Below are 23,525 nucleotides of genomic sequence, written 5' to 3'. Positions count from 1 at the left end.
CCCCTCAAAGACAGAAAATGGCCATCGTAAGCCTAGGAGAGGTTTCCCTGGTGGCTCAGCAGTAAAGAATCCGCCTTCAATGCAGGAGACACAGGTCCAATCCCTGGGTCAGGAAGATCCCCTGGAAAAGGAAATGGCAACCCACTCCAGGATTCTTGCCTGGAAAATCCCATGGACAGAGGAGCCTGGTGGGCTGCACTGCATGGAGTCGCAAAAGGGTCAGACACCACTTAGCAACTAAACAACAACAAAAAGCCTAGGAGAGACTTCAAAATAAACCAATCCTGTTGATGTCTTGATCTTGGCTTTCTAGCCTCCAGAACTGTGAGTAAATACATTTCCGTTGTTTAAGCCACTCAGTCTGTGGTACCTTGTTATGGCAACCTAGCAAATTCATACAGCCCCTATGAAAACACTACAGCTAACATTGTACTTAATGGTGAAAGACTAAATGTGTTCCCCAGTTAAGAGCAGAAATAAGGCAAGGCTGTCTACTCTCACCACTTCCACTCAACACTATACTGTTGAATGTGCAATTAGTGCAAGAAAAACAAAGGTATCCAGATTGGAAAGGAAAAAGTAAGATGGGCTTTATTTGCAAATGATATGATGCTGTATGTAGAAAATGCTAGGCAATTTTTACAAAAAAAAAACTAGGACAAAGTTCTCAGAATACAAAATAAATACATAAAAATCAATTGTATTTGTATAAACCAGCAATAAGTAATACAAAAATAAAGTTGACAAAATATTTCCATTCACAACAACATAAAAAGTATAGACCTAAATGCATAAGACTAAAGAGCATTACTGAGAGAAATGAAAGATGACCTAAATAGATGGAGAGACATTTCACACTTATGGATTAAACAACTGAATATTGTTAAGATACCAGTTACTTCCAGATTCATCTACTGATTCAATGCAATTCCTATCAAAATCCCACAGCCTTTTTTTTTAAAGGACAGCAATTTTATTTATTACTATTTTTCGCTGCACTGGGTCATCGTTGTGTCCTCCGGCTTTCTCCAGCTGTGGTGCATGGGCTCCTCATTGCGGTGGCTCCTCTTATTTTGGAGCATGTGCTCTAGAGCATGTGGGCTTCAGTAGTTGTCTCAGGAGCTCAGCTGCCTCGTGGCGTGTGTGATCTTCCTGGACCAGGGATCAAACTCATGTCTCCTGCATTGGCAGGCAGATTCTTAATCAGTGCGCTACCAGGGAAGTCCCTCTTTCTTTTTTTCTTTTGAGTGAGAACTAGGTCCTAAAATGTATATGGAAAGGGAAAGGAGTCAGAATAACCAAGACAAATCTGAAAAAGAAAAAAATGGGAGAACTTATACTACCGGATTTCAAAACTTGCTATGAAACTATAATAAACATAACTACGTGGTATGGAGAAAAGATAGATCTATAGATCAAGGGAACAGAATAGACACCCTAGAAATAAAGAGCTAAACTTATGGTCAATTGATTTATTTTAAAAGTTTACTGGAAAAAAATAAAAAAATAAAAAAATAAAAGTTTACTGGAGTATAGTTGATTTACAACGTTGTGTTAGTTTCAGGTGTACAGCAAAGTTATTCGGTTATACATATACGTGTATTCATTCTTTTTCAGATTCTTTTCTCATATAGGTTATTATAGAATATTGAGTTCCCTGTGCTATTCAGTAAGTCCTTGTTGATTGTCTGTCTTATATCTAGTAGTGTGGGCTTCTCAGGTGGCTCAGTGGTAAGCATCCACCTGCCACTGCAGGAGACACAGAGGATGCCGGTATGATCCCTGGAGGAGGAAATGGCAACCCACTCCAGTATTCTTGCCTGGACAATCTCATGGACAGAGGAGTCTGGCGGGCTACAGTCCATGGGGTTGCAAAGAGTCGGACACGACTGAGGGACTGTGTGTATGTATGTATGTAGCCTAGGTATTTTGGTGCAAGATGCTTTCAACTTTGCAGTGCATTTGAAATCTCTCTCTTTTAAATTTTTAGCTGCATTGGGTCTTCGTTGCTGAGGCGTGGCTTTCTCTGGTTGCAGTGGATTTCTCTAGTTGCGGGGCTTCTCTTGCTGCAGAGCACCTGCTCTAGAGTGTGGGGTTTCAGTAGTTGTGGACCACAAGCTTAGTTGCTCCCCATCCTGTGGGAACTTCCCTTCCCTGGGATCCAACCTGTGTCCCCTGCGTTGGCAGGTGGATTCTTAACCACTGGACCCCCAGGGAAGTCCAAAGAACCTTCTTCAAGCCCTGACTAGAATGTTTTGGGGCTTCCCAAGTGGCCTAGTGGTAAACAATCCACCTGCAATACAGGAGACACGGGTTCCACCCGTGGGTCGGGAAGATCCCCTGGAGAAGGAAATGACAACCTGCTCCAGTATGCTTGCCTGGGAAAGCCTGTGGACAGAGGAGCTTGGTGAGCTACAGTGCAAGAGGTCGCAAAAGAGTGAGAGCCGACTTAGTAACTAATCAAGAGCGTCCTTGGGCGGCGGACAACCGGGGATCAGTCTTGGCGACTCACCTGGTCGCCTGGAGGCAGGAGCCAAGGCCCGGCACCCCACCCCACCCCCGCCTGCGGAGAGGCCTCCGTTGACGGGCCCGCTGTACCTGCAGGAATCGCCGGGGGCTGAGGGCCGTCCAGGACGGCTCCGAAAGACTCAGCCCTCTGTCCGCCTGCGTCTTGGCCGAGGCGGGGCCTTGTGAGACCCTTCGGGGGAAGACAGGGCTGCAGATGCGAGGAGGTTTACCGGAGGGTGAGGGAATGAGATGAGACAGGTTATCTGCTCCAGTGAAGGAAGAGAGGAGGGCCTGGTGTCCCAGTAGGTAGGACTGCACTCCCAGTGCAGAGGCCCTGGGTTCAGAGAACAAGCTCCCACAGGCCGCAACTAAAAGGTACTGCATGCCACAATGAAGATCGAAATTCCCTGTGTTTCATTAAAACCCAGCACAGCCAATAACCTTGGTCTCCTGCATTGCAGGCAGATTCTTCACTGTCTGAGTCACCAGGGAAGCCCAAGTAAAAGAAGGGATGGAATCAAAGGTCAGGGGAGGACTGATATTATGGGTTCAGAACTGGGATATAACACAGATGTGCCTGTGCTTAACAGGAAGTAGCCTGGAGCTAGGTAGGGGTGCCTGCTAGCTTACGCCACAGAGGAACAGGGTCTTTTTCAAGGATGACCGAGTGGTAATGGTTCAGAAACAAGAGGACACCAACCGTACCTCTTGATGGTGAGGCCCATGGGACAGGGCTGGCCACGTGACTGACGATGCCCTCAGGAGAGCTGCGTCTCCATTGAGACAGCGGATGGAGAGAGCATCAGTGAAGGTGTTACCAGCCAGGGTTCTTGGCCTCTTTCATCAATAGAAATTGAAAAGAGGCCAGACAAGAAATTCAGGCCAGGCTGCACCAGGAGGGAGTGAAAGCATGTAGCAGCTTCCCTTTATTGGTGGCAATGCTGTTGTTACATGAGGTGAGCGTAGGAGTGGGTCCAGGGGTCGGGCTGGAGGAGGGGCTTAAGTGGTCTGCCGGCCTCTTTGGTGATGTGTTTGCAGGGGTAAGGGGGTTCCCTTTCCTCTACATCCTCTCTAGCATTCGGTGTTCGTAGAGTTTTTGATGATGGCCATTCTGACTTGTGTGACATGATACCTCATTGTAGTTTTGTTTTGCATCTCTCTAATAATTAGTGATGTGCATCTTTTCATGTGCTTTTTGGCCATCTGTCTGTCTGTCTTTGGAGAAATGTCTGTTTAAGTCTTCGACATATTTTTTAATTGGGTTGTTTGTGATACTGATCTGCATGGGCTGCTTGTATATTTTGGAGTTTGATCCCTTTTGTTCGCTTTGTTTGCAAATATTTTCTCCCATTTTGTGGATTTTCTTTTCATTTTGTTTATGGTTTCCTTTGGGCTTCCCTGGTGGCTCAGATGGTAAAGGATCTGCCTGCAATGCAGGAGACCTGGGTTCGATCCCTGGGTCAGGAAGATCCCCTGGAGAAGGGAATGACAACCCACTCCAGTATTCTGCAAAGTGTTGGACATGACTGAACAACTTACACTTTCACTTTTTTGCTGTACAAAAGGATTTAAGTTTAATTAGGTCCTATTTGTTTATTTTTACTTTTATTTTCATTACTCTAAAAGGTAGATCACAAATGATAAGTGTTGTCATTTATATCAGAGACTATTCTACCTATGTTTTTTTTCCTCATAGTTTTATAGTATCTGGCCTTACATTTAGGTCTTTAAGCCATTTTGAGTTGGATTAAATAAAGAATCAATATTGGTTCTTCCAATCCAAGACCATGGTATATCTTTCCATCTGTTTCTGTCATCTTTGATTTTTTTCATCAGCATCTTACAGTTTTCAGAGTATAGGTCTTTTGCCTCCTTAGGTAGGTTTACTCCTAGATATTTTATTCTTTTTAATATGATGGTAAATGGGATTGTTTCCTTAATTTCTCTTTCTGATCTTCCATTGTTGGTGTATAGGAATCCATGGGTAATTTTATTTATTTTTAGAGTAATCGTCTTTTAAACTTTTATTTATTTGTGTGTAATTTATTTTTGGTTGTGCTGGCTCTTCACTGCTGTGCACCGACTTCCTGTTGTTACAGCAGGCAGGGCTCCTCCTTGTGGTGGTGCCTGGGCTTTCACTTTTTTAGTTTTGGCTATGTTGGGTCTTCATTGCTGCACGTGGGCTCTCTAGTCATGGTGATCAGGGGCTACTGTCTAGTCGCGGGTGGCAGGCTTCCCATTGCTGTGGCTTCTTATTGCAGAGCACAGGCTCTAAGGCAGGGGCACTTCAGTAGCTGGGGCACATGGGCTTAGTTGCCCCATGCCACGTGGGGTCTTCCCAGACCAAGGATCAAACCCATGTCGCCTGCATTGGCAGGCGGATTCTTAACCACTGGACCACCAGGTAAGTCCCGTAAGTCATTTTAAATGGGCTAAGCCTTAGACCACTCCTAGGGGCTACATTTTCCCTGAGGAGTACAATGGGATGCAAGTTGGTCTAGGGTTGATGAGCTTCTTGGCAGAACGTTGCTAAGGTTCCTTTAAAGTATGGTTCATTTTCTTTCCCTTCCCTGAGGGCTGGATGCGACCAGAGGCTTGTCGTTTATCCCTAGGGTTGTTGTGAACCACTGTGTGATTTTGGCTATAAAAGAGGGCCCTTTGTTGCTCTAGAGGCACTTTGGAAATCCAAATCGAGGAATTATTTCTTTTAAAAGGAACCTACAGACTTCCATAGCCTTTTTAGATTGTGCGGGAAAGGCTTCACTCATCCATGGAAGTATCAACGAGCACCAGAAGATATTTATATCCTGATCGTGGGGGCATTTGGGTGAAATCTAGTCTTCCCCTGGACATGTCCCTCAGTGTTGAATTGGTCCGAGTGAGGAAGGGAGAATTGGATGGGCCTAGGGGTTATTAAGGGACGTAATCACAGGCCAGCATTCCATTAGTGCATCCCTCCCATAGTGGGTGGCATCATGTCAGCTCTTAGAGAGTTTCCATTGATGGGCCTCAGGGATTAGCACCTTGTTCTCCTTTATAGACCAGCTGGTGGTTCCTTTCTCATAGCCCCATTTCTCAGCATGTTCTTTTTCCTCTGGGGAATCCTGGGGGTGGCTCGGGGAGGCTGGGGGGCCAATCTCTAGGGTTGTAACTCACTTACACTCCTGCCGTCAAGCTCCCTGGTTTGCATTTGATCAGCATTGCTGTTCTCTTGGCTCACAAAGACCCATCCCTCTGATGGCCCCTGCAGTGGATTCCTGCTCCCTGAGTCAAGAGCTGCACTCTTCTAAAAGATCCAGACTCAAATCTTTATGTTTCGGCGGGTATTTCTAACAGTTAATGTTCCTTTTGCTTTCCCACTGGCATATGAGCATGTAGCACATGGGACCCATATTTAAAGTCACTGAAAATATTTAATTTCTTATCCTTCCCCAGTTGTAAAGGGCTCATCAATGCAGTTAGTTCCACCTCCTGGACTGATGTCCTGGGTGGCAGAGCCTTGGTTTCCATGACTTCATCTAGACTAACTCTGTAATACTCCCCCTTTTGAGTTCCCCTCTCTATAAAACTACTCCCATTAGTAAACCATTAGCCCTCAGGGCTGTCAAAAGATTCATCTAGAAGACTGGATTTGCTGGAGTAAGTTTGTTCTATGGTCTCTATACACTGACGCACTGAGTCTCCACTCTTGACTGCTGGAAGCAGAGTTGCTGCTTTCAGGGGTTGGCATACCTTTAAGGTGATGTCAGGGGTGTCCATTAGCAGAACCTGATAATGTGTTAACCTTCCTTCAGTCAACCAGTATGTCGTTTGACTTCCAGCACAGACTGGACTTGATGAGGTGCATCTACATGTTGTCCCAGGGTAAGCTTGGAAGCTTTATTAACCAGCATGGCTCGGGCTGGAGCTGCCTGCAGACAGCTTGGCCATCCCAGGGTCACTGAATCTAGCTGTTTTGAAAAGTCAGTCACTGGCCTCTGATCTGGTCCCAGGTTTTGTTTCAGGACTCCTAATCCTTTTCCTGACCACTCATGAATTACCCATGACTTACCCACTCAGGGTAAGGGGCTTGTCCAGATTTGGAAGCCCCAGTGCTGGTCTGTACTCAGTCTTTATAGAGTTTCAAGGGCGCCTGGTGATCCCTATTCCATCAAAGGGGTCCCCTTTCTTCTCCCTTGAGAGCCTCTTACAGGGATTTTGCTTCAAGGCCATAATTGGGAATACAGATATGACAGAACCCAGCCATCCTGAGAAAGCTTCTGGGCTGCCTGTTTGTGGCTGGAGATGGTGATGCATTAATTGCTGTTTTTCAGTCTGTGGCCAGAGCGTATGCCCTTAAGGTGAAAACAAATCCTAAATATTGAACTGCTTGTCGTGAAATCTTTTGAGCCTTGTTTGGGGAAACTTTATAGCTCTTTTTTGGCTGAAAGTTTAGGACCCTAACAGTCCTATTTTGATCTGAATCTTGTTTGGTTTCACTACGTATCATTAATCATAAACATATTGTGGCAGAGTTCTGTTCTCAAAGCTCAGTTCGCTTGCTAATGCATTTCCAAAAACACGGAGGCCATCCACAGCACCCCGAGGAAGCACTGTCCAGGTGTACCGGGTAGCCTTCAGGGTATCAGTGTCCTTCCATTCAAAGGCAAAAGGATATTGAGAGTCTGGATGTAGGGAAATACAGGAAAATGCATCTTTGAAGTCCAGTCCAAAGAAATTCCTAGCGCTCCTGTCTCGAGTTGGGAGGGTGCAGGATTGGGCAGCAGTGGGTGAATAGGGATGACTGCTCATTCACCGCTTGTAAGTCCTCAACAAACCGGCACTTCCCGTGAAGATTCTGAGCGGGCAGGCTCGAGGTGTTGTAAGGGGTTTGGCAGGGCCTAATGAGTCTGTGTTTTAGGACCATGAGCAGTTACTGGATTCCGCTTAGGCTTTAAAGGATATTGTCTTTTCTTTTTTTTTTTTTTGATATTGTCTTCTCTAAGAGTTTTTTCCCCCAGACCTTAACCTTATTTTATTGGGAGAACACATTTTGGTCTTCCTGGCCCAGAGGTGTCCCAGACTTCAGGATCTGCTTGTTTTCTAATTTCTTGGGGGATGTCTTGGGAAATATTTTGATGACCAGCAGGTGGGTTATCTGCGGCTACTGGGAGATGCAATCTCTGTTTGAATTCTCTACCTCCTTGGACTTCACTCTGTCCTAAGAACATACTAGCTCTCAATTTATTTAGCAGATCTCTCTTGAGGAGGAGGACAGTGCATCCTGGCATATATTAATACAAAAAGGAGTGAGTAACAATAACGGACCTGGTTCCACAGGCAAGGGGAGGCGTGAATCAGCTTACCTTTGGCTGTACATCAACTCCCGCCGCAGTACAGTCATGGTTGGAGAGAGGCCAGCTGGCCAAGTCAGAGCAGAGCGGGCAGCTCCAGGTCTACAGGAAGTTCAGTTCTCCTGCCTGCCACATCGAGGGTGACTTGAGGCTCTGCTGGAGTGATGAGGATGGATCGGGTGGGATCTGGAGCTGGGCAGGTTCTGGGGCCCCGTCAGTGTGCGGGACTCTCCTCTGAGAGATCAGCAAGAAACGGAGGCCAGTTGGGGCAGACTTACCAAACGTGGTGACGTTGAAACAGGAGCTTCAGGCAGCCACTTGTCACCCATGGAGAAGCTGCATGTGGGTCCTGGGGGTACCCAGATCCTCCCCTGGAAAGGGTACATTTGTCCCTTTGTGGTCACTTGGTGGTGTCACCACAATGTGTGTTACCAACCAGGTTCTCTGGCCTCCTTGATCAATGGAAATTGACTAGAGGCCGGACAAGAAATGCAGGCGTGGCTTTATCGGGTCCCTGCTGCAGCCAAAGGGAACCACAAGTTAACAGTTTCCCTTGCTTGCTTGCTCCCTGAGAGGGCGCAGCCTGTTCCTTCTATGATGTGAGAGTAGGGGAAGGTCCAGTGGCCCTGTTGGAGGGCTGGCTGAAGGAGTCTGCCTGCCCCTTTGGTGGTGCGATGTGCAGGGCCCTGCTTTTGCTCCTGGCCCTTCAAAGGTGGCAGTTAGGCTTTTTTGGTCTTTTTGTATCTTCTCCATAATTAGCCCCAGATGCACAGGCACACTGTTATTTTTAGTCCTTTATAGTTTCTTCTGGGGGTGCTGTGGTATAGAATCCTCCTGTGAGTGCACGAGACCTAAGAGACGTGGGTTTGATCCCTGGATTGGGAAGATGCCCTAGAGTAGGAAATGGTAACGCATTCCAGTATTCTTGTCTGAAAAATTCCATGGATGGAGGAGCCTGGCATGCTACAGTCTCCGGGATGGAAGAGTCTGACACGACTGAGCATGCAGGAACACATGCTTTCTTTATATTTTGTTGTTCAAGGAGACGTCCGGGTATAAGCATTGCCGGAAAGGTTCCCAGGTCTCAGGTTCCAGCCTGTCTGAAAGGGGAGGGTGAATGACTTCAGAAAGGAAGTTCTAGAGGGTGCAGTGGAGATGTTTGAAGGGGAGGAGAGCAGAGAGGGACTGGAGCTTGGGAGCGAATTACTCCTGTGGCGATGGGCTTACAGCAGGACGAGCTGTGTGGACAACCTTCTATCTTGAGGCAGAGTTTGACAGGGACCTGAGGCACGGTGGGACACAAGGTGGCCAGGATGGCTGGTCCCTGGCTGCCTGGGATTTCTCTTGGGACACGGTCTGTGCCTGCTTCCGTCACGGATCCGAGAGTCCCCTGACGGACGAGCGTCGATACCTTGGCCTTGACGGTTCGGGCTGATGGCGGCGTTGTGGTGGAGGTGGAGGGGTTTGCTCACCACGTGCTGCCCTGATGTCTGCTCGTCGCCCCCTCTGCTCCTAAGGCTGCCTCTTCCTGTGCTTCTGCGACTCTGTGGTCTGCCAGGAGGTCTGTCTTCAGTTTCTTGAAGCTTGAAAAGTTCTCTGTTTTGCCATTGGGTTAATTCTGTTAAAAACCTGCCTTGGTCATATGCAGCCTGTGGTACTGGACCAAATAGCAGAGTCTCCTTGGTCAGTGCCTGCCGCTGCCCAGGGTTCACGGAAGCTGCGGCCTCCAAGCCAGGTCCCTCGGTGTTAAAGTGGGTTCTAGGACTCGTTAATCAATAGACATTCAGCCACAGCTTTCTTGGGAGTCGGGCTGAGACGTGAGAGCGTGAGAACCAGTAGCAGTTTCCTTTGGTGGCTCCTGCGGAGGAGAGCAGGCTGGTCCCTGAGTGGGGTGAGGGTGGGGTGATTGGTGGGAGGGAGTGGGGCTGGGCAGGTGGTCTGCCCACCCCCTCTGTGCTGCTGTGCGCTGGGGGCGGGTCCAGTCCCTGCTCGTGCTCCGGGCACCTCAGAGACGGCAGTCTCAGGCTTGGGCACCAGCTGCTCCGTGTCGCCCGGTGCTGCCTGCTGGGTCTCCGGCTGTTGACTCTGACTGGAACCTTCCACCGTTCTCACACACACCCTCACAGCCTCCGTCCGTGTCTGATTCTTCTCGCGCAGTTGTTAAACCCACAGACCTGGCCTTCATCCTTATTTCTCCGTTTTTCCCATTTTAGCATCCAGTTGTTGGCAAACAAGTTCTGTCATCTCTGTTTCCCAAACGATCCAGTCGTTTCTCTGACTCCGCTGCCTCCATCCTCATCTGAGCCACCCTGGCATTTTCCTGAGAACTGCGACAGTTTCCTGGCTCACCTCTGCTCTTCCTGTCCTCCTGGGAGCCTTCTGTGGAGCCAGCCTCATCCTGGAGAAACGGAGCAGCTTGTGTCATCCCCCTGCTTTAGTGTTTTCCTTTGCACTTGGAGTCTGCCCTGCTGCTCATGGTGATCCTGGAGCCCCCGTGTGGTTGGGCTCTGCCCCTCCGGCGCGGCCTCAGGTGGCCCCCTCTCACGTGCTGTGCACACACTGTCCCCTCTTCTGTGCTGACTCCTCAGGCTCCGTCTCTCCAGGCCTTCGCACACGCTGCTGCTTTCCGACCTCCCGTAGCTGGTTCTTTGTCACCCAGGTCTTTTCGGACGTCTCCTGTCTGACTGCCGTACTTTGAGTGTGCCCCAGTGACCGTCCTGTTAGCTCTGTTACTTAGTTTGTTTGTATATCGGCTGCTTGTGTCTCTGTCTCAGATGTCAGTTGTGTAAAGGCAGGGACGTCCTCGTTTGTCTTCACTGCTGTGTTACACCTAGCAGCGTGTCTGGAACTCAGTAAGTCCTGAAACGTTTGCTGAGTGAACAATTACCATTCTGTGTTTCAGCCTTTTCTCCTTCGTCCTGCGCCCTGAGCACGGTGGAATGACACCCTTGATTTCCTCTGTCTAGTGTGAATTCTTGGGCTCTGCTGCTTGGCTGAGTGGGAGCACGGCCCCCGTTGCTGACAGACGTGATGCTGCACCGGTTGCTGTCGGTGGTCCAAGGACCGGGAAGCCGCCGAGGATGGCGGAAGGGCTCCTTGGCCAGAGGCAGCGCATCAGCGGCCGCGGCGCCGCCCGTGGCCCTGCCCGCCCGGGCGCAGGTGGCTGTCTGCGGCGATGGAGTTGAAAATCGACTTCTATGAAATCTTGATTTCAAAGTACGGGTTTGCAACTTTTCCATTTCATGTAATTCATACTTCTAGGAAGCGTAACCTTATTTGTGAAGTGCCGATTAAGATGAAACGTCTAGAGACTCGTGTTTGTAAAACACTAGCATGTTTTACCTGGCAGTGGATCAAGGAGACGCCAAAGGAGGAATGAAGTGGGAAAGGAGACGGGTGCGCTGTGCTCTTGGGCGCATGCTGGCCTGGGGCCCTGGTGAGGCCCTGGCCTGACCCTGTGCTGGCGCGTGGCAGAGCGAGTGCCCCATTGACGTGGTGTGCCCCACTGACGCAGTGTGCCTCACGGATGCGGTGTGCCCCACGAATGCGGAGTGCGTCATTGACCCGGAGTGCCCCACGGACGCGCTGTGCCCCATGGACGCGGAGTGCCTCACGGTCGCGGAGTGCCTCACGGTCGCGGAGAGCATCACGGTCGCGGAGAGCATCACGGTCGCGGAGTGCCTCACGGTCGCGGAGAGCATCACGGTCGCGGAGAGCATCACGGTCGCGGAGTGGCCCACGGACGCGGAGTGCCTCACGGTCGCGGAGAGCATCACGGTCGCGGAGAGCATCACGGTCGCGGAGTGCCTCATGGTCGCGGAGAGCATCACGGACGCGGAGTGCCTCACGGTCGCGGAGAGCATCACGGACGCGGAGTGCCCCACGGTCGCAGAGTGCCCCACCGACGCGGAGTGCCTCATGGACGCGGAGTGCCCCAGCACCCTGCTGGCCTGTGTCAGCCTGAGTTGGATTGGTGGTGTTGCCTTGGCCAGGTGTCCTCCGAGAGGGAGAGGCTCTTGAGTGAATATAGACAATGTAGTTTCTACTGCTGTGCTGTCTCTTGCTTTTACAAGGGACAGGGCCTGGTATAGGCAGGGGAGCTCAGAAATAGTCCTTTTTGGTTAGATTAAATTTCATGGCAACAGGTACTTGAATCAGGCATTAACCAAGGTTTGGGTCAGAAGAGGGTCCACACAACAGGCCCAGAGGGAGGACTACTGACTCCTGGTCATTTGGTTCGGTTATTCGTGCTTTGCTGAGCCTGCACGCCTCAGTTGTTAAGATTCCAGAGGGATTGGGGCTGCAGGCTTCTTTTCTGGAAGATAACTGAGTCTAGCTTTTGTTCTGGGTCACCGTCTAGAACCCCTTGTTGGGCCTGATCTCTCCCTGGCGCCTGTGGGGCAGTGAGGAAGTCAGACAACCAAGAGTAAGGGCACCCCCTCGGTCTGTCACCCCCATTGCAGTCCACTGGCGCCGCAGTGAGAGGGGATGTCGGGCCTTCCCTGACGGAGATCCTGTTGTCCAGCAAAATGGACGGGTGTGCACTCCTGAGACCACTGTCATTCAGCGGACTCCTTTGAGACAGTAAATAAATGACATCTGTACAGCTTAGATTTAACGATAACATATAATAAGCTAATCGTCTAAAAATAGTTCATTCACATGAGATGTGTGTTAACTGCTTCCTACCTGGAGTTGTTGGGTCACTACAAGAGTCTTCAGTATGCAAAATGTTTCTGAAATGCTTTTTTTCTACTTGATACAACTTTATCAAGTGATCAAATGTGATAATCTAAAAGTTTTAATAACCTTTTGAAAGTCTTTCACATATTGATCTTCTAATAAGGACGGATCATTTTTTTACAGATGATAAACCTAGATGGAGGTAGATTAAGCCAATTTGCCAAGATAGTGATAAATCAATTTTTAAAAATTACTTTGGGTTACATGGAACTTCTTAAGTTTAAAATATATACAATAAGTTATATACTCATTATAAAAAATGTGAATGATGCAGAAATAGAAAAAGTGAATCTCCCCACTGAATACCCACCAAAAGTGAGTCTATATGTGTATGCAGGTATACCTTTTCTTCTAACCAAACACAGATGGTATTAAGCATCTTATTATGTTTATTATGTACCTTGCTTTTTCCATTTAAGAATTTCTACAAAAATATACATGTACAAGATTACTCATTGTAACACTATTTAATTGCAACTGTAAGACTGCATTTAAATGATACCCACATGTTATTGGGGGGCTTCCCTGGTGGCTTAGAGGGTAAAGCATCTGCTTGCCATGCAGGAGACCTGGGTTCAATCCCCAGAATAACAGACCATCTGACCTGCCTCATGAGAAACCTGTATGCAGGTCAGGAAGCAACAGTTCGAACTGGACATGGAACAACAAACTGGTTCCAAATAGGAGAAGGAGTACGTCAAGGCTGTATATTGTCACCCTGCTTATTTAACTTATATGCAGAGTACATCATGAGAAACACTGGACTGGATGAAGCACAAGCTGGAATCAAGATTGCCAGGAGAAATATCAATAACCTCAGACGTGCAGATGACACCACCCTTATGGCAGGAAGTGAAGAAGAACTAAAGAACCTCTTGATAAAGGTGAAAGAGGAGAGTGAAAAAGTTGGCTTAAGGCTCAACATTCAGAAAACTAAGATCATGGCATCTGGTCCCATCACTTCATGGCAAATAGATGGGGAAACAATGTAAAAGTGGCAGACTTTATTTTTGGGGGCTCTAAAATCACTGCAGATGGTGATTGCAGCCATGAAATTAAAAGATGCTTGCTCATTGGAAGAAAAGCTATGACCAACCTAGACAGCATATTAAAAAGCAGAGACATTACTTTGCCAACAAAAGTCTGTCTAGTCAAAGCTATGGTTTTTTCAGTAGTCATGTATGGATGTGAGAGTTGGACTATAAAGAAAGCTGAGCGCCGAAGAGTTGATGATTTTGAACTGTGGTGTTGGAGAAGACTCTTGAGAGTCCCTTGGGCTGCAAGGAGATCCAACCAGTCCATCCTAAAGGAGATCAGTCCTGAATATTCATTGGAAGGACTGATGCTGAAGCTGAAACTCCAATATTTTGGCCACCTGATGTGAAGAGCTGACTCACTGGAAAAGACCCTGACGCTGGGAAAGATTGAAGGTGGGAGGAGAAGGGGACGACAGAGGATGAGATGGTTGGATGGCATCGCTGACTCAATGGACATGAGTTTGAGTAAACTCCGGGAGTTGGTGATGGACAGGGAGGCCCTGTGTGCTGCAGTCCATGGGGTCGCAAAGAGTCAAACACGATTGAGTGACTGAACTGAACTGATACGATATTGGTAAAATAAAGTGGAAGAGCCACACAGGCGACGATTAGGTAGATGTGAAAAGAAGGAGGAAGATGTTTGTGAACTGCTATGAAGTAATCTCTGGGATACATTGTTATATGAGAAAAAGAAGGTGCTAAAAAGTATTATAAAATGTGCTACATTTGTGTAAGAGCTAAGAAGTAATAAAAAAAATGTGCAAATGTATAGTTATTTTTGCAAAAAAAGAAATACTGGAAGGCTAAAGCAGAAAGTACTGAGGTCGGTTACCTCCCAGAGTAAGTGGGAAATGGGGTGCAGGGTTGAGGCGTGTGGGGTATTGATATTTCTGGCTTGACTTTGTGTAGTTTTGACTTTTAGAATGATGTGAATATTCTGCATACTCAAAACCATCAGGGTTGGGCGGAGCCTATATTGGGAATACTACCAGAAATAACCTACTTGCATTTCATATGAATAACAACTTTACTGTAGAGGGAAAAAAGAACAAACCCAGGGATTTCTGACCATACCAAACCTTCTGAAGGTTTTGACTCTACCTTCAGTCAAAGATGAAAGGAAATGTGAACAAACATTACAGGAGTATGAACATTTCTGCTTTCTGTGTGTTGTAAGATTGAGCAAAGGAGTCAATATATTGAGGATATGTAAGGTAGCATTTATCAGAAGGCTCCCCGTATGCTGCTTTTGGTCTTGCATAAATCCTTTGTTCCTCATAGCACCTGAATACAGGCGCTGGAGGAACCGCACACAGTTCCCAGAATAATAGGAATTTATGCATCTTGTTTGTATGGAAAATAGCTTCTCCATACGGTGAATTGCAGCCATTTACAACTCTCTTCCCTTCTGATATGGAAAGTAACTTTTACAATCCCCTCCCTTGAAAATGATTCTAGCCTCCAGCTTCCTGGATAACTTGTAAGATTTTTGATCCCTATCTCTGCTAAAAAAGCTATCTTGTAAGACAGTACATATATGCCCACAATATGATGAATAAATGCCTTTGCTCCACCAGAGCACTGGTCCCTATGTCTTCCTTCATTTCGTTTGCTCTCTCTCTCCCTCTCTCCCTCTCCCTTTCAGGCTGCTTCCACAGAGCACAGGTGTCCACCATGTCTACTTACTTGCGTGGGCTTTCAAGACCTCTTCGAGAGGGCGCCCTGAGCCTACGTAGATGGTGCTAGCTCTTTGTCCTAGAGTGATATTGGCATACTGTGTAAACCAGGGAATATCAGCCTCTTTTCTTCCTTCTTTCACTTTCTTATCGGTCGACTCTGTACCCCCAAGTTCCAGTCCATTAAAGGACCATATCAATTGGCGCCAGAACAGGGGCTTGGAATACGTGGCAGGTCGGGCAAAGTGAAAGTGACCCTGGAAAAGCTTATTGAAGCGGGTAAGTACTAAAGACATGGGTATAATGGCGAGCCTATTCAGGCTGGTAAATATTAAGGACATATATATAACGGCAAGCCTACTGAGGTTGGTAAATACTGAGGATGTAAATATAACGGCGGGAAAGCCCAATCACTTTTTTACTTTACTTTATCACTTATTTTTACTTTATAACTTATTTAAAGCTCAGAGAATTTTAGTTTTGCGCCAGGAAATAGAGACTGGCCTTCAAACAGTGGTTGAATGTAACCCTTGGTTCCCTGAGGAAAGCAATATTGATTTAGAAATTTGGCACCAGGTCAAAAAGAGTATTAAATGAGCCGCCAGGCAGGGAAAAACCATTCCTACAGCTTTCTGGCCTTTATGGGCTCCTATTGAAACTATGCTTCTGCCACTTCAAGGTAACCCTGGCCCTCCTGATATTCAACAACAGGCAGAACACTTACTACAGAAACATAAACTAAATGATAAAAACTTACAAAAGGCCCAATTGGAACAACATATTTACAAACCCTCCCTAGGTTGTTCCAAGTGCTCCTCGTCTGCCAGCAGATGCAAATTTAAAAGATGCTCCTTTGCTAAAACTTAATGATTCTAGCAATGACTCATCTAGGACACCTTTTGACATTAAAATTAACACCTTTCTAAATAACAATGATGAGTTTTTACCACATACTCCTAATTGTAAAAATTTGCTACCTGCCCACTCTCCTTCACGACAGAGGCTTTCTAAATTGCTGGCTTTACAATCACAGGTCTCTGAAACCAATGGTTTTTCCATTTTTCCAGTTTTAAAAAATCCTGACGCTCAAGGGCACGTTAATATCTCAATATAAGGCTATTAACTTTTATCATATGCAACAAATAAAAAAGGCTATAACTATGTACTGCCCACATTCTCAAATACAGAGCCCTCCTTTGTTGCATGAAGAAGTAAAAACAGTGGCCCTTAAGGCTTGGGAGCGAATTATTCCTCAAGGGGAGCCTACAGGTAGCTACACTAAAATATTGCAAGGACCTAATGAAACGTATGCTGATTTTCTAGTTAGATTACAAACTGCTATTTCCCGTACTGTAATTGGAGAAGAAGCTAAAAGACAACTAGAGAAACTACTTGCTTATGAAAATGCAAATCAAAAATGCCAAAAAGCCATTGCTCCTATTCGGGAGGCAGGGACTATTATAGATTATTTGAAGGCTTGTCACAATCTAGGATCAGAAACTCAAAAGATGCAAATGCTAGCTGAAACAATGGTTGCTGCCCTTGAAAAGAGAAATGAAAGATGTTTTACATGTGGAGATAAGAGCCATTTAAAAAGGGATTGCTCTAAGAAGGTTAACAATAAACCCCCCAAAATCTCCCCTCGCTACCATAGAGGAATGCATTGGGCCAAAGATTGCAAATCTAAATTTAACATTAAAGGGAAAACTATTCCAAAAAACTCCAAGCAGGGGACCCCCCAGGTTGCCTCCAACACTAACCAGGGACAAATTGCATCTTTTCCCTCAAACCCTCAAACAGTCCCCTCTCCAATACCTACCAGACTGTTTGAAGCCCTGCCCCCACAAACTTTCAGTCTTTTACTTGGCCACTATAGTTTGACATCTAAAGGAATTACTGTTCACCCTAGAGTAATTGATTCAGATTATAGAGGAGAAATTCAAATTGTGATGTCATCCCAGATTTTATGGCAATTCAAAAAGGGAGACAAAATTGCTCAATTATTTCCTTTTCCTTACCTTTCTATTAACTCCTCTAAAGATGTACAAACGGGCAGATTCGGCAGTACAGATCAAGAACAATCCTTGTGGACATCATTAATATCTGAATTTGACCAACCAAATATAAATATCAAAATTAATGGTAAAAAATTTTCTGGTCTCCTTGACACTGGATCTAATATTACTATCATTTCCAAACATTTATGGCCCAAATCTTGGCCTGTACAAAAAATTTCTTGCCAAATTGCAGGAATTTCTCAAACTAAAGTACAAGAGGTTTATCAAAGTACTCAAATATATCCATGTGAGGGACCAGAAGGCCAATCTGCAACATTAAAACCTTATGTGATAGACACACCCCTTAATTTAACAGGGAGAAACTTACTTATGCAATGGCAGACTCAAATTTACATTCCACATTTTTCCTAGGGGCCACTGCTCATTTAACAAACAATGTATTTATTAAAATAACTTGGAAAAATGACAAGCCTATTTGGACAGAGCAGTGGCCCCTCACAAAAAAGAAATTACAGGCGGCTAAAAAACTTATAGATACACAACTGGAATTAAAACATATTAAAAAATCTTGTTCCACGTGTCAATACTACATAGCTAAAGCCCTTAGGTGATATAAATTAAATTAGACCTTCTTTCAGTTCAGTTCAGTTCAGTCGCTCAGTCGTGTCCGACTCTCTGCGACCCCATGAATTGCAGCACGCCAGGCCTCTCTGTCCATCACCAACTCCCGGAGTCTACCCAAACCCATGTTCATCGAGTCGGTGATCCCATCCAACCATCTCATCCTCTGTCGTCCCCTTCTCCTCCTGCCCCCAATCCTACCCAGCATTAGGGTCTTTTCCAATGAGTCAACCCTTCGCATGAGGTGCCCAAAGTATTGGAGCTTCAGCTTCAACATCAGACCTTCCAATGAACACCCAGGATTGATCTCTTTTAGGATGGATTGATTGGATCTCCTTGCAGTCCAAGGGACTCTCAAGAGTCTTCTCCAACACCACAGTTCAAAAGCATCAATTCTGCGGCACTAAGCTTTCTTCACCGTCCAACTCTCACATCCATACATGACCACTGGAAAAACCATAGTCTTGACTAGACGGACCTTTGTTGGCAAAGTAATGTCTCTGCTTTTAAACATGCTATCTAGGTTGGCCATAACCTTCCTTCCAAGGAGTAAGCGTCTTTTAATTTCATGGCTGCAGTCACCATCAGCAGTGATTCTGGAGCCCAAAAAAGTAAAGTCTGACACTGTTTCCACTGTTTCCCCATCTATTTCCCATGGAGTGATGGGACCAGATGCCATGATCTTAGTTTTCTGAACATTGAGCTTTAAGCCAACTTTTTCACTCTCCTCCTTCACCTTCATCAAGAGGCTCTTTAGTTCTTCACTTTCTGCCATAAGGGTGGTGTCATCCGCATATCTGAGGTTATTGATATTTCTCCCGGCAATCTCGATTCCAGCTTGTGTTTCTTCCAGCCCAGCGTTTCTCATGATGTACTCTGCATATAAGTTAAATAAGCAGGGTGACAATATACAGTCTTGACGTACTCCTTTTCCTATTTGGAACCAGTCTGTTGTTCCATGTCCAGTTCGAACTGTTGCTTCCTGACCTGCATACAGGTTTCTCAAGAGACAGGTCAGATGGTCTGGTATTCCCATCTCTTTCAGAATTTTCCACAGTTTATTGTGATCCACACAGTCAAAGGCTTTGGCATAGTCAATAAAGCAGAAATAGATGTTTTTCTGGAACTCTCTTGCTTTTTTGATGATCCAGCGGATACTGGCAATTTGATCTCTGGTTCCTCTGCCTTTTCTAAAACTAGCTTGAACATCTGGAAGTTCACGGTTCATGTATTGCTGAAGCCTGGCTTGGAGAATTTTGAGCATTACTTTACTAGCATGTGAGATGAGTGCAATTGTGCGGTAGTTTGAGCATTCTTTGGCATTGCCTTTCTTTGGGATTGGAACGAAAACTGACCTCTTCCAGTCCTGTGGCCACTGCTGAGTTTTCCAAATTTGCTGGCATATCGAGTGCAGCACTTTCACAGCATCACCTTTGAGGATTTGAAATAGCTCAACTGGAATTCCATCACCTCCACTAGCTTTGTTCGTAGTGATGCTTTCTAAGGCCCACCTGACTTCACATTCCAGGATGTCTGGCTCTAGGTGAGTGATCACACCATCGTGATTATCTGGGTCGTGAAGATCTTTTTTGGACAGTTCTTCTGTGTATTCTTGCCACCTCTTCTTAATATCTTCTGCTTCTGTTAGGTCCATACCATTTCTGTCCTTTATCGAGCCTATCTTTGCATGAAATGTTCCTTTGGTATCTCTAATTTTCTTGAAGAGGTCTCTAGTCTTTCCCAATCTGTTGTTTTCCTCTATTTGTTTGCACTGATCGCTGAGGAAGGCTTTCTTATCTCTCCTTGCTATTCTTTGGAACTCTGCATTCAGATGAGAATATCTTTCCTTTTCTCCTTTCCTTTTCGCTTCTCTTCTCTTCCCAGCTAGCTGTAAGGCCTCCTGAGACAGCCATTTTGCTTTTTTGCATTTCTTTTCCATGGGGACTGGAATGCAAAAGTAGGAAGTCAAGAAACACCTGGCGTAACAGGCAAGTTTGGCTTTGGAGTACAGAATGAAGCAGGGCAAAGGCTAATAGAGTTTTGCCACGAGAACGCACTGGTAATAGCAAACACCTTATTCCAACAACACAAGAGAAGACTCTACACGTGGACATCACCAGATGGTCAACACCGAAATCAGATTGATTATATTCTTCGCAGCCAAAGATGGAGAAGCTCTATACAGTCAGCAAAAACAAGACCAGGAGCAGACTGTGGCTCAGATCATGAACTGCTTATTGCCAAATTCAGACTTAAATTGAAGAAAGTAGGGAAAACCACTAGACCATTCAGGTATGACCTAGATCAGATCCCTTATCAGTATACAGTGGAAGTGACAAATAGATTTAAGGGACTAGACCTGATAGACAGAGTGCCTGATGAACTATGGACAGAGGTTCGTGACATTGTACAGGAGACAGGGATCAAGAAAATCCCCATGGAAAAGACCTTCTTTAGGCATTGCTAATTACCAATTAAATAACCTATTTAATACTTTAAAAAGAGATCCTGATTTAAATAACCCTCGTTCACTTTCTCAAAAGGCACGAGAGGAACCCTATTTAGTACAAAATAAATTACAACAACAATTTCTTACTCACATTGTTGTAGCCACGAGTTCTGGGAAACAAACTCACTCAGCAGGACAATGCAGGTAGTGGAGTGCAGTTTATTACAGCGGCGGGTCCAGGGCAGGGTCTTCTCTTAGCCAAGGACCCCGACCAGCATTTGTGAAGATCTTTTGTGCCCCGTGTGTGCATGTCCGAACTCACCACCCCAGGTTCCTTGAGACTTACATAAACTAGGAAGGGTAAATGCAATCACAGTAATCCCATCATTTGTGTGTTGTGTGTTCAAACAGTTAAACAATTGCCCAATAATCAATAAGCCCGAGGTTACACTCTGAGAGGTACAGAAAAATTTATGGCCTGTCTGGAGACAGGGGTGATTGGTGTATGTTTTCTAAAAATTAAAAAAGGAGGAATACACAGGAACAGTACTGTCTCCCCTGTCTAAGGCAGACTTTCCTAGAATGCAGCTTTATTTGTTTTAAATTTTAAAAATTTTTTAAATTTACCACAGAGAGATATTTTAACTAGAGCAGAAAAACATTTTGAGGAAAGGAAGGACACTTCTCTTCCTCTGCCCATTTGGTACCAAGACAGGTTAACAAAACAATGGAAATCTGGGAAACTAATCTTACAGGGAAAGGGGTATTCTTGTATCTCCCCAGATGGATCCAACGAACTCACATGGCTAAACAACAAAAACCCCAGGAGGAAGAAATTCCAATCCAGGCCACGACAGCTCTAAAGATCTCCAAGAAGCGCCGCCCTCGGCGACATCAACCTTATAACCTCCCCACTTGGGGACAAATAAAAACCCGTACTAATTGAGCTGAAAATTTGGTCTCTCAACAGGAAATGCCACAGAATCCAGAAAACATTTTCCTAGCCATGCTTAGCTTGGTCGCTTGTGCCACCCCCTCACCCAAGACAAATTAATCATTCATACCTAACCCCCTTTTTACTACAGGTGGTAAAATGGACGGAGAGAAGATCAATTGTTTCTACTAATGACTATACATATGCCTTCTCCTGAGAGCATTAAAGGGCCCTCACATCCTGAAGTAGAAGAAAAAACTAATTAACATTTCTCTAGGTTATGAAGTCCTTCCTTTGTGCATGGGACCAACAGAATTCTGACAAACTTGGGCTTTTGCCCTGCCTCCCAAAAAAGACTTTCGGACGTTGCTTGAATTGTAAACCATGGTTACACTACAAAAACCTTGGGGAAAGAATTAGGGAAAGAATTCATTGCCATGACAGAGGACTTGTTGAGTGACTTAACAGAAAAATCTCCCCACCTCGCCTTCAAATCAATAAACAGATTGGGCCTAAACTACGAGACACCTGGAAACTTGTTGCGAGCACCTAAAAACTTGAAACAGACATTTTATAAGGACATGCTAATAAGACTTTACCTTCTGTAACCTGTATTAATTGCTAACTATATACTTGTTAAGAAATGATTCCCTTTTGATTGTGATTGTGATTCTACTCAATATTGTGTTACTCCTGTTCAATCTAATTATAGTACCTACAACTGGGTACAAATCAAAATTCATTTATGTAACATACATAATAATGCCTTGCTATATATACAAAAAGAACTCCTTGTTAAAACGTCTGCCTTCTTCCACTAATCTAGAGACTTTAGCTGAGCAACTAGCAGTTTAATTATCTGGGCTAAACCCACAAGGTTAATTTCAAAATATTATTCACAGCTTCGGGTCTGAAACTGTAAATTTGGTGTTTGTCTTGGTGACTTTATTTGTTATTTACCATTGCCTTTCTATAAGATTGGTTTATACTAAACAAACTTAAATAGTCAGGACTTTTTTACAAATATAATAAAATAGGGGGAATTGTAAGGTAGCATTTATCAGAAGGCTCCCCGTATGCTGCTTTTGGTCTTGCATAAATCCTTTGTTCCTCATAGCACCTGAATACAGGCGCTGGAGGAACCGCACACAGTTCCCAGAATAATAGGAATTTATGCATCTTGTTCGTATGGAAAATAGCTTCTCTGTACGGTGAATAGCAGCCATTTACAACTCTCTTCCCTTCTGATATGGAAAGTAACTTTTACAATCCCATCTCTTGAAAATGATTCTAGCCTCCAGCTTCCTGGATAACTTGTAAGATTTTTGATCCCTATCTCTGCTAAAAAAGCTGTCTTGTAAGACAGTACATATATGCCCACAATATGTTGAATAAACGCCTTTGCTCCACCAGAACACTAGTCCCCGTGTCTTTCCTCATTTTGTTCACGCTCTCTCTCTCTCCCTCTCCCTTTCAGGCTGCTTCCACGGAGCACAAGTGTCCACCGTATCTACTTACTTGCCCAGGCTTTCAAGACCTCTTCGAGAGGGCGCCCTGAGCCTATGTAGACGGTGCTAGCTCTCTGTCCTCGAGTTATATTGGCATATTGTGTAAACCAGGGAATATCAGCCTCTTTTCTTCCTTCTTTCACTTTCTTATCCATTGACTATGTACCCCCAAGTTCTGGTCCATTAAAGGACCACATCAAGGATACATCTACCACTTATAAAAACCAGGCTCTGAAATTTCAGTTCTCCAAACTTAACAATCATGTCATGTCAGCAAAGGCCATATTTATCTGATGATTTCAAAGGAATAAAAAAATACTTAAATCATCGTGACTATTTCCATTTTAAATGGAAATGATCATGACGGTATTTCCATTTTAAAAAGACACCTGATTGACTCAAGCTTTTCTTCATAAGAACTAATAAGACATTGCATTCTGGGAAAATTGTCATTGACTCAGGTGTCGTAGTGGTCACATCCAGTACGTTGACTGCAAACAGCAGGAATCCACCGGGGCTAACCTGGGCAACAGGGAGCTTCTGGAAGGCCACTGGGGCCTGTGGAGTGGGAGGAGGCTGCCAGCTGGAGGCAGGGTGGAGGCCGGGTGGTGAGGACCCAGTCCCTCAGCTGGAAGAGGAGTGGGCTGGCCAGGACGCTGCTGCTCCTGAGATGAGATGAGGGACCTCCACCTTCTCTC

At 45.5% G+C, this 23,525-nt stretch overlaps 1 protein-coding gene across 2 annotated transcripts; it reads right to left on the bottom strand.

The window, feature by feature from the left end:
- Nucleotides 1-565: 565 nt before the first annotated feature.
- LOC145513184 (uncharacterized) lies at nucleotides 566-14,408 on the bottom strand. 2 transcript variants are annotated; one of them, XM_081508730.1, is made up of 2 exons: nucleotides 7,854-14,408; nucleotides 566-1,309 (listed from the first exon to the last, which is right to left on the bottom strand). In XM_081508730.1, exon 1 carries the CDS (start codon nucleotides 11,759-11,761, stop codon nucleotides 11,195-11,197), a length of 567 nt encoding a protein of 188 aa, XP_081364856.1. In that variant the 5' UTR covers nucleotides 11,762-14,408; the 3' UTR covers nucleotides 566-1,309; nucleotides 7,854-11,194. The 2 variants fall into 2 exon arrangements, with proteins under 2 accessions (XP_081364856.1, XP_081364857.1); XM_081508731.1 differs by having other exon boundaries at nucleotides 566-1,261.
- Nucleotides 14,409-23,525: the final 9,117 nt, after the last annotated feature.

The sequence above is a fragment of the Giraffa tippelskirchi genome, chromosome 7 (genome assembly GCF_054371585.1).
Source record: "Giraffa tippelskirchi isolate mGirTip1 chromosome 7, T2T-mGirTip1v1.2.pri, whole genome shotgun sequence".
Taxonomy (NCBI): domain Eukaryota; kingdom Metazoa; phylum Chordata; class Mammalia; order Artiodactyla; family Giraffidae; genus Giraffa; species Giraffa tippelskirchi.
Note: the sequence above shows the minus strand (reverse complement) of the source record. Positions and strands in the feature narration are given on the sequence as shown.

Bases quoted from the DNA above. Each gene is read 5' to 3' on its own strand.
- LOC145513184 (XM_081508730.1), bottom strand. From the start codon at position 11,761: ATGAGGCACTCCGCGTCGGTGGGGCACTCTGCGACCGTGGGGCACTCC.